The sequence below is a fragment of the Gracilinanus agilis genome, chromosome 3 (genome assembly GCF_016433145.1).
Source record: "Gracilinanus agilis isolate LMUSP501 chromosome 3, AgileGrace, whole genome shotgun sequence".
Taxonomy (NCBI): Eukaryota; Metazoa; Chordata; class Mammalia; order Didelphimorphia; family Didelphidae; genus Gracilinanus; species Gracilinanus agilis.
This window is the reverse complement of record NC_058132.1, coordinates 502,790,764-502,803,338: the sequence shown is the minus strand read 5'-3', so window position 1 is coordinate 502,803,338 and position 12,575 is coordinate 502,790,764. Positions and strand designations below refer to the sequence as shown.

The 12,575-nt window shown below is 36.1% G+C and overlaps 1 protein-coding gene across 2 annotated transcripts in view; it reads left to right on the top strand.

Annotated features, from left to right (window-relative positions):
- The window catches only part of SEPTIN10 (septin 10), a 44,553-nt gene that overhangs the window by 15,882 nt on the left and 16,096 nt on the right, over positions 1–12,575 (top strand). For both annotated transcript variants that reach the window (XM_044670494.1, XM_044670495.1), the window contains exon 5: positions 12,027–12,159. In XM_044670494.1, the coding sequence (XP_044526429.1) occupies positions 12,027–12,159 (133 nt within the window). The remainder of the gene's footprint in view (positions 1–12,026; positions 12,160–12,575) is intronic.

Sequence of the window (12,575 nt, the reverse complement as noted above, 5' to 3'; positions counted from 1 at the left end):
ATGTTTTCACTTAGATGCTCACACTTAAGTGACTCACTCAAACAAGGGAATTGGTAATGTCTAAGTCATCTACTAAAGAGCAACTATCATATTAATGGTTTAGTTAAGTACCTATGTTAGCTGTAAAATTTAGGGAAGCTAGAAAATTTTTTCTTCTTGCTTTTTTTTTGGAGGGGGGAGCTTCACTTTCATTGCTTTTCAAAAGCTGGTAATTAGTGTTCTGAATTTCTCCTAAAACTTGACGCAAAACTGTATCCTTATGCAGTCTTTCTTCTCTTTTATAACTTATGATTCTTTCCCCCTCCCATCCCCACCATCATCTTCCATTTGTAATTTCATTGGCAGTATCCCTGGCTCCAATCCTATATCCTCTCACAGTTCCCAATCTCTACCACTCCAAAAGGGCACCCACAACCAGAGTCCTTGCCCTTATGATAAAATTAGCAAGGTAGTCTTCATTCTCTCTTTTTTTAAAAGACCTTTCCCTTCATATTAGAATCAATACTGTATATTGGTTCCAAGACAGAAAAGTGGTAAAGGCTAGAAAATAGGAGTTAAATGACTTAAAATTTAAAAATCTAGTTCACTTCTTTCACCTAAGAAGTGAGGTCAGATTTGAAACCAGTACCTCCCATTTATAGGCCTAGCTAATCCAATCCACTGTGTCACCTAGTTGCCCCTAGTCAAATCTTTGTATAAGAAATAGAAGAGCATCTAAGATTTCTTTTAAAATACAGCTAAATTTTATTTCAGTATATGGTTTAAGAGAAGATAACATTTTTATCTATGTGAATTTTATCTTTCCCTAAAAGTCTTAAGTAAAAAAAGAGAACGGGGTAGGCAGACCTCAAAAAGGTGTAGAGAGGAACTAGGAGCATAAGCTGCAGATTAAAATAAGGATTGGACAAAATTTTCAAGGACAAAAGTGAAGGTTTAGTTACAAGTGTAAGAAATTATGAAATTTAGTTCTACTTACATTCATTTGATTGCTAGACATTTTATTTTGAAGATGCTTGAAACTGAGTTGGGTCATGAGGCATGAGTTTCAATTCTAAACATTGATGATTTTTAGGTGTGTGACCTTGAGCAAGTCTCTTACTAGTGATCAGACTCTCTTAAGTATTTATAAAATAGGAAAAGTGATAATAATTATTCACTATCTGCTATTGTAATAAAAGCACTTTGTAAACATCAAAGCAATAGGTAAATGAATTTTAAAAACCACTCATCTACTTCCCCTTTGTTATTATTAAGATCTTTTGAAAGCATCCTGAGATTTGTGGGATTGTTTCCCTGATGAGGAGAGCAGAGCAGCCTTAACTGTACTTCTTCTTCAGTGGGCTAGCAGAGGCCAGAAACCTAGTTAGAAGCCACAGGTTGTGGTAACAATGGAAAGGGAGAAATGAGCAGTCCTGGGTTCTGCTGGCAGCCCCTGAGCCAAGTGTGACATTCTTGGAATCCAGAAATGGACCTTCAGATGTATTTTCTCTTGGAAACATCCGTGCAAGTGATAAGAATAAGAATAATATAGGTCAGCTTCTTAAATAGGCATATACTTTACAGTTTTAATCCAAAATTAGGTTTACAAAAAATTCCCATAATTGCAGAGATGATATTGAATAGGCTTAGAGTATAATGCAATTTTATGTATTTTTTAAGCTGACAGTTTTTATAGGGATGTTAGCAGGCACTATTTAGATTTTCCTCATAAAATTTTCATGCCTAGTACATAGCTTAAATAAGAATATGAAAAATAAGACCTATGAAGCTATTATATTTTTTGGAGAAAAAGGAACCTAGGGCTTTTCCAGCAACATCATATCTCATTCAGAATAGCTTCTATTGAGAATCTCTTCTCCCCACTTTGTTCTCAAAAACCTACCTCATTTCTGCTATTTTCTTGTTTTTATTTCTTTTTGTCCCTTTCCCATTGGTCTCACTTCTCTTTTCTCCCTTTACCACCATTTGAAAAATAAATCAGCATAATATATGAATATTAACAGATTTATGTTAAATAAAGCAAAACAAAGAAAATAGAGGGTGAAGAAAGCCGGTCTGGTCCTCTGGAGAAAGAGAAAAGTTGAAAGGAATCACAGAAATGTAAACTTTCATTGTATCTTGAAAACATCTAATTCAACTCTCTCATTTTTTATATGAGGAGAGTAAGATCCAGAGATGTGAGATACATATCTAATGAATGACAAATGTGATCCTGGAACTCAGGCCTTTTACTTCAAATCTGTATTCTCTTCACTTTTATAGACCATTTCCACATAAAGTATTGAGAAATGCAAATATAGGAAATGAAATTGGAAGGTAGAGGAAATAGGCTTCCTTATAGAAAGCTTATAAGTTGTAGAATTTATACATCAGAGGCTGTAGTATATAGTGAAAAGAATATTGGGGTTGGGTTAAAATACACATGTCTTTTACTTATTGTCTGTTTGACTTTGAGCAAATGACTTAAACCTTTTGGGCTTCAGGCTCTAATCTTTAAAAGGAGGAGATTGTATTAGATGGCTTCTAGGATTCTTTCCATCTCTTAATGTATGGCCCTATGAGCAGCTAGGTGGCATAGTAAATAAAGTGCAGGACCTGGAGTTTTAAATGAAAAAAGAGAATGAGGTGAACAGACCTGGAAAAGAGAGAAACCAATATATGTGTGTGTGTGTGTGTGTGTGTGTGTGTGTGTGTGTGTGTGTGTGTGTGTGTGTGTGTGTGGGTTTGTGTTCAAATTTAGCCTCAGACACTAGCTGTGTGATCCTGGGCAAGTCACTTAAAACTGTTTGCCTCAGTTTTCTTATTTGTAAAATGAGGTGGAGAAGGAAAGGGCAAACCACTTTAGTATCTTTGCCAAGAAAAGCCCAAATGAGGTCTTGAAGAGTCAGTCACAATTAAAATGGCTGAACAAAAAAAAATTCTGTTATTTACCTTTTCTTAACATCAGATGTATATGATTTCTACCAGCAAGATGCACAGTCTCCTCTCTGTGAATATATCTTTTCTACCACATTGTGCTATGTAGAAGGTTAAATGATCTCAAAATATTGTTCAGTTGCCTCTGAGAGAAGGTGATTTAGATAGAATAAATGTGGCATTTTTACTCAGCTTCATGCAGTTTTAGTGTGGTCACCTCCAAAAGAATATAAATTATTTTTACATTTCAATTTCCCCAAGTTAAAAGGCTTTATAGAAGGAAATCTGGAAGGAGAGCGAAATCAGAAGACTTAAAAAGGAAAGGCAGGAAAGCTGTATCTTTTCCAATAAAACTCAATTGAAGAGTCGAACACTGCTAAGAAACTAAACAACAAAGATGTATAAGGATGCATTTAAAAAAACAAAACAAAAAAATAACCTTACCTTCTTAGTATCTTAGTAGTCTTAATATCAATCCTTTATTTTTTTTTAACTTATCTCCTGTCTTAGAATATATATACTAAGTACCAGTTCCAAGGCAGGAGAGCAGTAAGGGTTAAGCAATGGTGGTTAAGTGACTTGCCCAGGGTCATACAACTAGGAAGTGTCTGAGGCCAGCTTTAAACCCAAGACCTCCCATCTCTAGGCCTGGTTCTCAATCCACTGAACTAACTAGCTGACTTATGAAGAGGCATTTAAAAAAAAATAACTATAGAACTAGTGATTTTTCCCCCCTCTAGCATCATGCCCTAAACATGCTATCCTATATATCCTAGCTATCCTATAACAACCTATAATTGCCTATAATTGCCATTAGAGAAAGTTCAACTGATCACTCTTCAGCTCAGCTCACCAGGCAGAATATATATTCAAGACCTCATTCGGGCTTTTCTTGGCAAAGATACTAAAGTGGTTTGCCTTTATACCTTTAAAGCCTATACCTATTACAGTTGTTATTAAACTTTTTAAAAATTGAGGGCAATTTTTATGGCTAAATGGTAGGGTTCATCTTGGCTTCTGTCTTCCTCAGAGAGAAAGGATAGAGGGAGGAAGAGAAAAGAACATTTATTAAGAGCTGAAGCTTAAATATTTTGGCCATATAATGAGAAGATAGAACTCATTGAAAAGGACCCTGATCTTGGGAAAGATCAAAGGCAGTAGTAGGGGATGGCAGAGGATGAGATGGATGGATAGTCATGGAAACAACAAACTTGAGCTTGGACAGTCTTTGAGAGAGAGTGGAGAATAGGAGGACTTGGTGTACTATGGTCCTTAGGTTTGTGAAGAATTGGACATGACTGAATGAGTGAACAACAATAGATATGTTTAATGGGGAAGATTAACATTTGAGTATGGAACCATGTTGAAGAGACTGCTAGAAATAGAATTGGTGTAGAAGTACTGCTTCCAAACAAGATAAAGCTAAAAAAAGGTTCACCTATCAGTGCTCAGGAGGAGTGCAGCAGGGAGTAGAATCCAAGTTTCTGGTGGAGCGGAGATGGCCTGAGAGTTGTGCCATAGTGAGGAGACAATGTCATGAGGATATATATTGATTGATCACCTAGAGAAAAAAACCTGAGAATAGAATGAGTAATTTTGGCTTTTAAGATCTACATTTCCTTTAGGAAAAGTAGTAGTATAAACTCAATGTTCAACATAACCTTTAACCTAAAACTCAAAAGTAAAGAAAAAGAAAAAATATTGAGCCCTTTCCTAGTTAGGCTTGTTGATTACCTTTAGGTAATTGTCTGTTTCTGTTATTATGAGGTGCACTACAATGTGTGTAGTTTAATTTTGTCTTTTTAAAAATTAAATAATGGTTAGGTAGCTTCTCTCCCTCTACTTTTAACAGATCTCTTGGTATTTTCAGATTGTGTGATATTTTTTCAGAACAATAGTACTGAATGCAATAATATATCTGACTTACACAAAGCCCTTGGAGTTTTACAAAGGAGCTTATATTGTTGTCTGCATATAAGTGTATAAAATGTATGTATAGGGAAATGCTGTCCTCCTACAAAGAAAGAACTGTTGGTGTCGGATGAAAGTGGATCAAAGCATACTATCTTTTCCTTCACTGTATTTACAGTTTTATTTGGGGGTTTTGGCTTTGTATGAGTGTGCTATGACAACATTGACTAGTTTGGATGTGTGTTTTGTATGATAATAAAAAAATAACTTTAAAAAATGTATATGTAAATATAATTTATGGGTATGGTAGAATTATTGAAATGACAGAGAAATGAACTTGGAGTCAAAAAGGGCTACCAGTATTTATTTACCAATCCTGTGACTGAGCAAATCACTTAACTCTCTGAGCCTCAAATTCCTCATCTTTGAAAAGGGGGTAATAGCACCTCCCTGAAAAGATTGTGGGGATCAAATGATATAATATAAGCATATAAGGACTTAAAAACTTTTTAGCTATGTAAATGTGTATATATCTCTATGTGTAAATATGTAGATGTAAAGCTATATAAATGTGACCTATTATTATTGCAGTGGACATTTCCTCACCTAGTCATTTCTTAATGTTTATTAAATTAAATTTTATAGATAAAGAAATACTTTCATTTGTCCAAGTCAGTACAGATAATATGGACTATATCAAAGACAATATGGACTATATCAACTCATTATTAAATTGTGCTCTTTCAAATTTGACTTCTTAATCTTCTGGCATTTATCATGTGCAGGTCATGAGACCTAAATAAATGGCATTAGAATGTCATGTTTTTAATTAACTGTGCATAATCTTATTTATATTAAGTAAAAGAAATTCCTAGGTTGCACATGTTTAATTATTTCAGATGTAAGTCTCCACTAAGTCCTAAAAACAGTTTGTCACCCTTGGTGGCTAACTAATATTTTTGCTAGTAACACACTAGTTATTAGAATTTGTACTTTAGAATTGTTTCATGGTGAAGTTTTGGAATCTTTAATGCCTAGCTTTGAAAAGCAAGGCATTTTCTGAAGTGTGGTTATTTTTTAATTGTTTCAGTGCTGTCTCATTTTTTGTAACCCTATTTGGGGTTTTCTTGGTAACAGATACTGGAGGGTTTATCATGTCCTCCAGCTCATTTTACAAATGAGGAAATAAAGGTGAACAGGCTTAAGTGACTTGTGCAGGGTCGCACAACTACTAAGTATCTCGGGCTGGAATTGAATTCATGAATATGAATTTTCCCACTTCCGAGCCCTGTGCTTTATACACTGCACCACTTTGCTGTTTCTAAAATACTAGTATCTTCCTGTAGTGAAAAGTGGTAGAGTTATTTAAAATCTTGGCATAATCATGACAGTAAAATTGTGGCCAGGGTTGCTCTTTGGGAGGATCAATCATTTTAAGTAGCTAAGTTTTCTAGGGACCTAAAGAATTTTTGTTATACTAGAAATCATTTAAAATTCACCATTTTCAATAAAATTTTAAAATGTATCACTCTTTAATCTTTCTTTACAGCATATTGAATATATTTTAGATCAAACCTCTCATGGTATCAGTGTACAAAGTTCCTGGCTAGGAAGCTCCTGCTTCAGCTCAAACCAGCAACTTGTCTGGCACTTGAAAGTCTTAAGAGTTGCTTTGTACACTGAGAAGTAAAGGGGCTTGTGCATAGTCTCAGAGCAATGATGTGTTAGTGGCAGGAGTAGAACCCAGATCTTCTTAACCTTAATGCTATCTCTCTTAAGCAATATTGACTTAGAATTTTCATTCTGAACACTGACTGTTGTGTTAAAGAGAATCAACTTATTTTAAAATGTTTATTGATCTTTTTTGTTTTTATATCACTTTCACTTCTGAATGTCCTCTTCCCTTTGCTTAGTGAGCCATTCTGTATACCAAAGAATTTTTTAAAAATCAGTTCAGGGAGAGAGAAGCTAAATGGCTCAGTGGATTGACAGCCAACCCTACTGGGTTAAAATCTGGCCTCAGACACGTCTTAGTTGTGTAACCCCACACAAGCCACTTAACCCATGGTGTAGCCTTTACCAGTGTTCTGCCTTGGAACTGATATACAGTATAGATTCTGAGATGAAAGGTAAAGGTTTTAAAACAAAAAATCACTTCAGTGGGGCAGCTGGGTGGTTCAGTGAATAGAGCACCAGGCCTAGAGTTGGGAGCATTTAGGTTCAAATTTGCCTTCAGACACTTCATAGCTGTTTGCCTAATTCTTGCCCTTCTGTCCTAGGGTTGTAATTAGGACAGAAAGTAAGTGTTTAAAAAAAAGTTAGCTTAGTGAAACTAATCAATGCATTTGACAGAGGCTGGTGGTATGCATAATTTGACAATATTTATTAATCACCTAATTGGTGTCAGATTGTGTGCTAGGCTTGGGTATACTAAACAAAATCAAGAGGGGCTCCACAGAGCTTGATGTACCTAGTAGATGCTTAATAAATGTTTATGAATTGATTCTGTCAGGGAAACCCACATGTACATGGGCACAAAATATATATTAAGTGTGCGTAAGTGTATACAAGGGGACTTCATATGGTTATTCATGTAGAGCTAGAAGAGATTTTAGAAGCTGTTGAGTTCAACTTCCTCATTTTTCTGATAAGAAAATGGAAACACAGAAAGGTTGGATGACATGCTTAGAGTCCCAGATGCCTCAGGTGGGAATTGAATCTTCCTGACTCCAAGTTCATTAAACCATAATCCCTTGTTATTATCTGAACTTTCTTTTTCCTCTGTATTCCTCATGCAATTACAATTCTGAGGCATCCATTCTAGGCTTTCCTCCCTGAGTGATTTCTGCCACTGCCTTATAGAGCTTGCTCATTTTTCATTTTTGCCCAACTCCAAGAATAATGCTAGTTATTGCAGATGAAAGAGATGACACTGCCTCATGGTAAGGCCTCTCCCCCACCACATCCCTAATTATATAGCTCACCCTGCCCCCTCAATTGTTAATCTCTCCCCCCCCCCCCCATTGGCTTCATAATCTCCTTCCAGGGTCTATGTTCTCCCACTTTCCCAGGTGCCAATTGCCCTCAGGAGTTCCAGCTTCCTTTTTTGGAGGTAGATTGTGTATACTTTTTAAGCACCAAATTTCTGAGGCCTTATTCATAGTAGCATTCTTCACTCCTTTCATCACCAAAACAAGGCATCTTTCCTCCCCCCACTTTCAATCTCCTCTCCTCCTCATTCTCACCTATTCTCTGTAGACTTTTCTTTTTCTGAGACTAAAGAGGTCACCTTCTCTTCAATTGCTAGCTCTTGATTTTACATCAGAACCTCGCATATTCCTCTCTATCTTCCTGCTTTCCTCTTCCCCTTTCAAGTACCTTTCCATGTTGTAATGTAGTCCCCCGCTGCCTTCCAAATATTGATTCATCTGTTGGCCAGGGTATTCCACAATACCCCATGCCTTCCTCTTCAATGTTACCTTCCCCCAGACTTTTTTGCCTTCACTCCCATCTCCCTGAATATATTTAGAAGGGAGTTTCTTACTCTGGTCTCTTTGCTGTCACTCTTCTGCCATTGTTGTTGGCTACTGCATTTATTGACATCCTCTGCCTTTCTTTTATTTGGGGTGTTTGAGAAGCAAAAATTTCTTCAGTTCTGATTTTCTGCCTAAAAAATGTTTCAATTGCCTCTTGACTATTGAACATCCATCTTTTTTCACATACAATTAAACTCAGATTTGCAGCATAGATCACCCCTGGGCTGCATCCTAAGGTTCACTGCTTTTTGGGGACATATAATTTCATTTCCTCCTGTACTTCTGGTTAGTACAGACTAGTCATATGCTATTTGAACTTTCTTTCCTTGCTATTTGAAGTCTAAGGATCACATGCAGAATTTGTTTCTAAATTGAATTGTGAGATTTAACTACTGAGTCTTAGAGTTTATAGTCTTGGGATTTTTTCTTTCTGAAGAAAGATTTGTGAATTCTTTCAATTGGTATTTCATTATTTATGTTTAGAAGTTTGGAGCAGTTCTTTTACTTCCTGAATTATGGTGTTAAGATTTTTTTTTTGTCCTGTCCTGTTCTTCAGGAAGGCTTATTATCCTAAAATTGTCTTGATACAGCCTATCTTTGAGCAAAGTTTTGCTTGCATGGTGAAAATATTTTCTTTTAATGATATTGGAGTATTTTTTTTTGTTTCTATTAAATTGTCCTTCACTTTTATATTATCTGTATTCCCAATCTGTTGTTTATCTGTTGTTCTCTCTTTTATTTCTTTGATGAGATTTGCCATCACAGATTCCAGTTTTTCTATTCTGCCTATTATTTTTGCTCTGCAGGCCATAAATTCTGTTCTGACAAGTCTCATTTCTCCTTTGGACACTAAGGAATAGAAGTCATTGTTCTGTGTTCTTATATTCTGCAAGATCCTCTGTTTCACCAAGTGTTGGGTCATTATCCTTTGTTTCAGTATTTATTCATCCCTCCAGATAAGGAAAGTTAGAACTTCTTAGGGCAACTGGCACCTGGGGAAGTGGGGGAACATGGACCCAGGCAGAAGATTTGAGGCAAATGGAGGAAAAAAATGAACTTGTTTACTAGATCTGGAGACTATATTTCTTTTTCTTGTTACTATTTTCCTGTTTGATTCATCTGCTTATATTCAAGGTTTTTGAATTTTCTTCTTCCTGTGATCTTTGATGAATTTTCTCCACTGATATTCCCATTTACCCTCTGACTCTGTCCCTCATTATAGTTGTTTCCTTGGGAGTTGTATCTCAAAGAATCTTAGTTTCCTTCCACACTGGGCAATTCATAGTTCTGGAGCCAAGGTCTCTGCCCTAAGTGACCTTTGGGTGATCAGAATTGGTCCCAACTGGATACTGTGCTTGTTCCCTCGAGCTTGATAGAGAGCTTCACTCTTGTACTCCCTCCCCCCACAATGGGACATCCTGTTCTACTCCCTCTGTTCCTTAGTTCTCTAGCCTGGCAGTTCAGAAAGCTGCCTTGCTAGTGTCCATTCCATATAAACACTGCTGGGGTTATAAGGTTACATCCACTGGCTATTGTGTTCTGATAAAGTTCTGCAGCCTGGAGTGAGGGTTTCCACATGATCTCCTTGAAGGAGGTTGGGAGGACCAAAGATTGGGGGTGGATTTTGTGGTGCTTTTGCCTGCCTTTGTTTTTTCTGGCAGTCTTGATGATAAGAGGTGGGGGAGGGGTGTTGGGTGAGCTCAGGGTCAGTGAAATGAATCATTTGGTAAATTTTTTTTTTGTCAACTTCCTTTTGGCCTCTGGATGTCCTAGACTATAGAGACAACTGAAGTTTCTTCTCTGTGGTACATAATTTATGTTTTGGAGAAGACAGAGATTTCTTGAGGATCAGAGAAAATGTCTAGTCTTCCATCTTGTTACAAGTCCTCCTTTTAATGTTTTAAAATACTCATTTTGATTTTCAGCTAAAGTACTATATAAATATGTGAAACCATTCCATATGAATGAGGTGAATTGGCCAACCCCAAAAAAAGGATGCATAAAGGAAAACAGTGTACAACAGACTTGGAAAGGTAGTCTAGAACTAGAATGCAAAGGGCTTTTAAAGGCCATTTGAGGAGTTTGTTTTTTCCTAGCATCAACTTCCAGTCTCCAGAGCCTGTTGAGCAGAGAATGATATATTTAGACCTGTGTTTTAGGACCACCATCTTGTTAGTTATGTGGAGGATGATTGGAGAGGCTTGAGGGAGTGAGACAAATTAGAAAGTTATTGAAATAGGTCAGATGAGAAGAGATAAGAACCTGAATCATTTCATTGTCTGAGTGGGAAAAAAGGGACAGATAAGAGATAGGTTTCAGAAATAGTTGATAGGATTTAGAATACCTAGAACAATGAGTATGAACCTCAATAGAGGTAGGAAGAGGGGACATTTTGACAAGAATGATAGAAGTTCTGTTTGGGGCATATTTAGTTTGAGATCCACACTTTTACCCTTGAGGAAGAATGTTCTAATGATTTTTTAAGGTTTAATCTCTGAACATTTGAAAAAAAAAGACACTCTTATCTACTGTCTTAAAATCAATACTTTGTATTGGTTCCAAGGCAGAAGAGCAGTAAGGGCTAGGCAGTTGGAATTAAGTGATTTGACAAGGGTTACATAGGTAGGAAGTGTCTGGGGTTAGATTTGAACCCAGAACCTCTTGTGTCTGGTCCTAGCTCTCAATTCACTGAGTCACCTAGCTGCCCCCTCCTCTGAACACTTCTTGACTATACCACTTAATCATCATTTATGAGCATAAACTTGAGCAAGTCTTTACTAGACTTGGTGAGCCTCAATTAAAGCAAGTGTCAAATAGGGATAAACTTGTACACACTGGCATGGTCAAGGTCAAAGGGAGGTGCTTTACATGAAAGTTATTTGAAAACTAAATTACTATACAAAGTGTGGTATTATTATGATACTGTAAATTGCCCTTAGCACCAGGCACATGTATGATGATTATCTGATGCCTACCGGTTTTTTTTTTAAAAATGCCTAACACTTACGACTCTTTTGCCTTGAAATGAATACACGGTGTTGATTCTAAGACAGAAGGTAAGGGTTTTTAAAAAACATACTAGAAACAAAGAATTTTTTAGTGATTAATAGAAACATTATGCCAGTGTTGGAAAAAAGTATTTTTATTTTTAATTACTATATTATTTTAAATATTTCATATTTAAACATAAAATGTTTTATACCACATTATAGTACTAATTTTAAAATGAAGTTGCTATTTTTCATGAATGAAAATCTTTATCACAAGATGACAATTTTGGCTTTTGGAATTCTTAAGAAAACACAAAGGGAAGAAAAATTTTTTTTTAATGTTGAAGAGAATTGGATAGCACTGAACCTCTACAAATGAGAAAATTTGCTTTCTGTGGAGAGTCCTTAGAATCACTCTTGCTTTCTTAAGAATTTCAGTAGAATTGTGCCTCAAGGAATTTCAGATTGAGTTAAATGAATCAAGGTTATGTGAATCTTGTTGTTAATTAGCAAGCCTCCTGCTTCATCAGTTTTACAAGATTGAAAATTCTGTGTGTTTGGTTGCCCTGATAGTAGGGTATAAAATGAAGTAGATTAATTATAGAGCTTTTCTATGTGTTTGCATTTTCATTTTAACCTACGAATGCATTGTATTGTATTACATTACTTTTAGTCTTCAGGAGGCCTATGAAATCAAAAGACATGAATTTTATGGTGAACGTCAAAGGAAAGAAGAGGAGATGAAACAAATGTTTGTGCAGCGAGTAAAGGAAAAAGAATCAATCTTGAAAGAAGCTGAGAGAGAGGTAAGTGTTGCTGGTTTGGGGTTTTGTTTAGTTTTTATGTATCCTGTTTATTTCATTCGAAAGAGTTTAATTAGTGTACTTTAGGAGGCCACCTGCTATTGCTCAGAAAGTTATCTGCTGGCAAGCATATTTTAAACAAATATTTTACATTTGAAATTAGAAATTTGGCTTACAAAAAAATTGACCCTTTAGGGGAATACTCATGTATTATTTAGGTCTACTTGTCTAAATGTGATTGTGCCAGCAAACCAAGAAGCATGTGCCACATGCAGAAGCGTGTGCTCAATGCTAGAAGAAATTAAAAAGTTTGGATAAGATGTAACCATGTTAAAAATGATTATTAATAAATGTTTAAATTAAAAAAAAAAGTTTGGATAAGAGATGGTCGCTTCTCTTCTAACGGGGGGTGGGGGTGG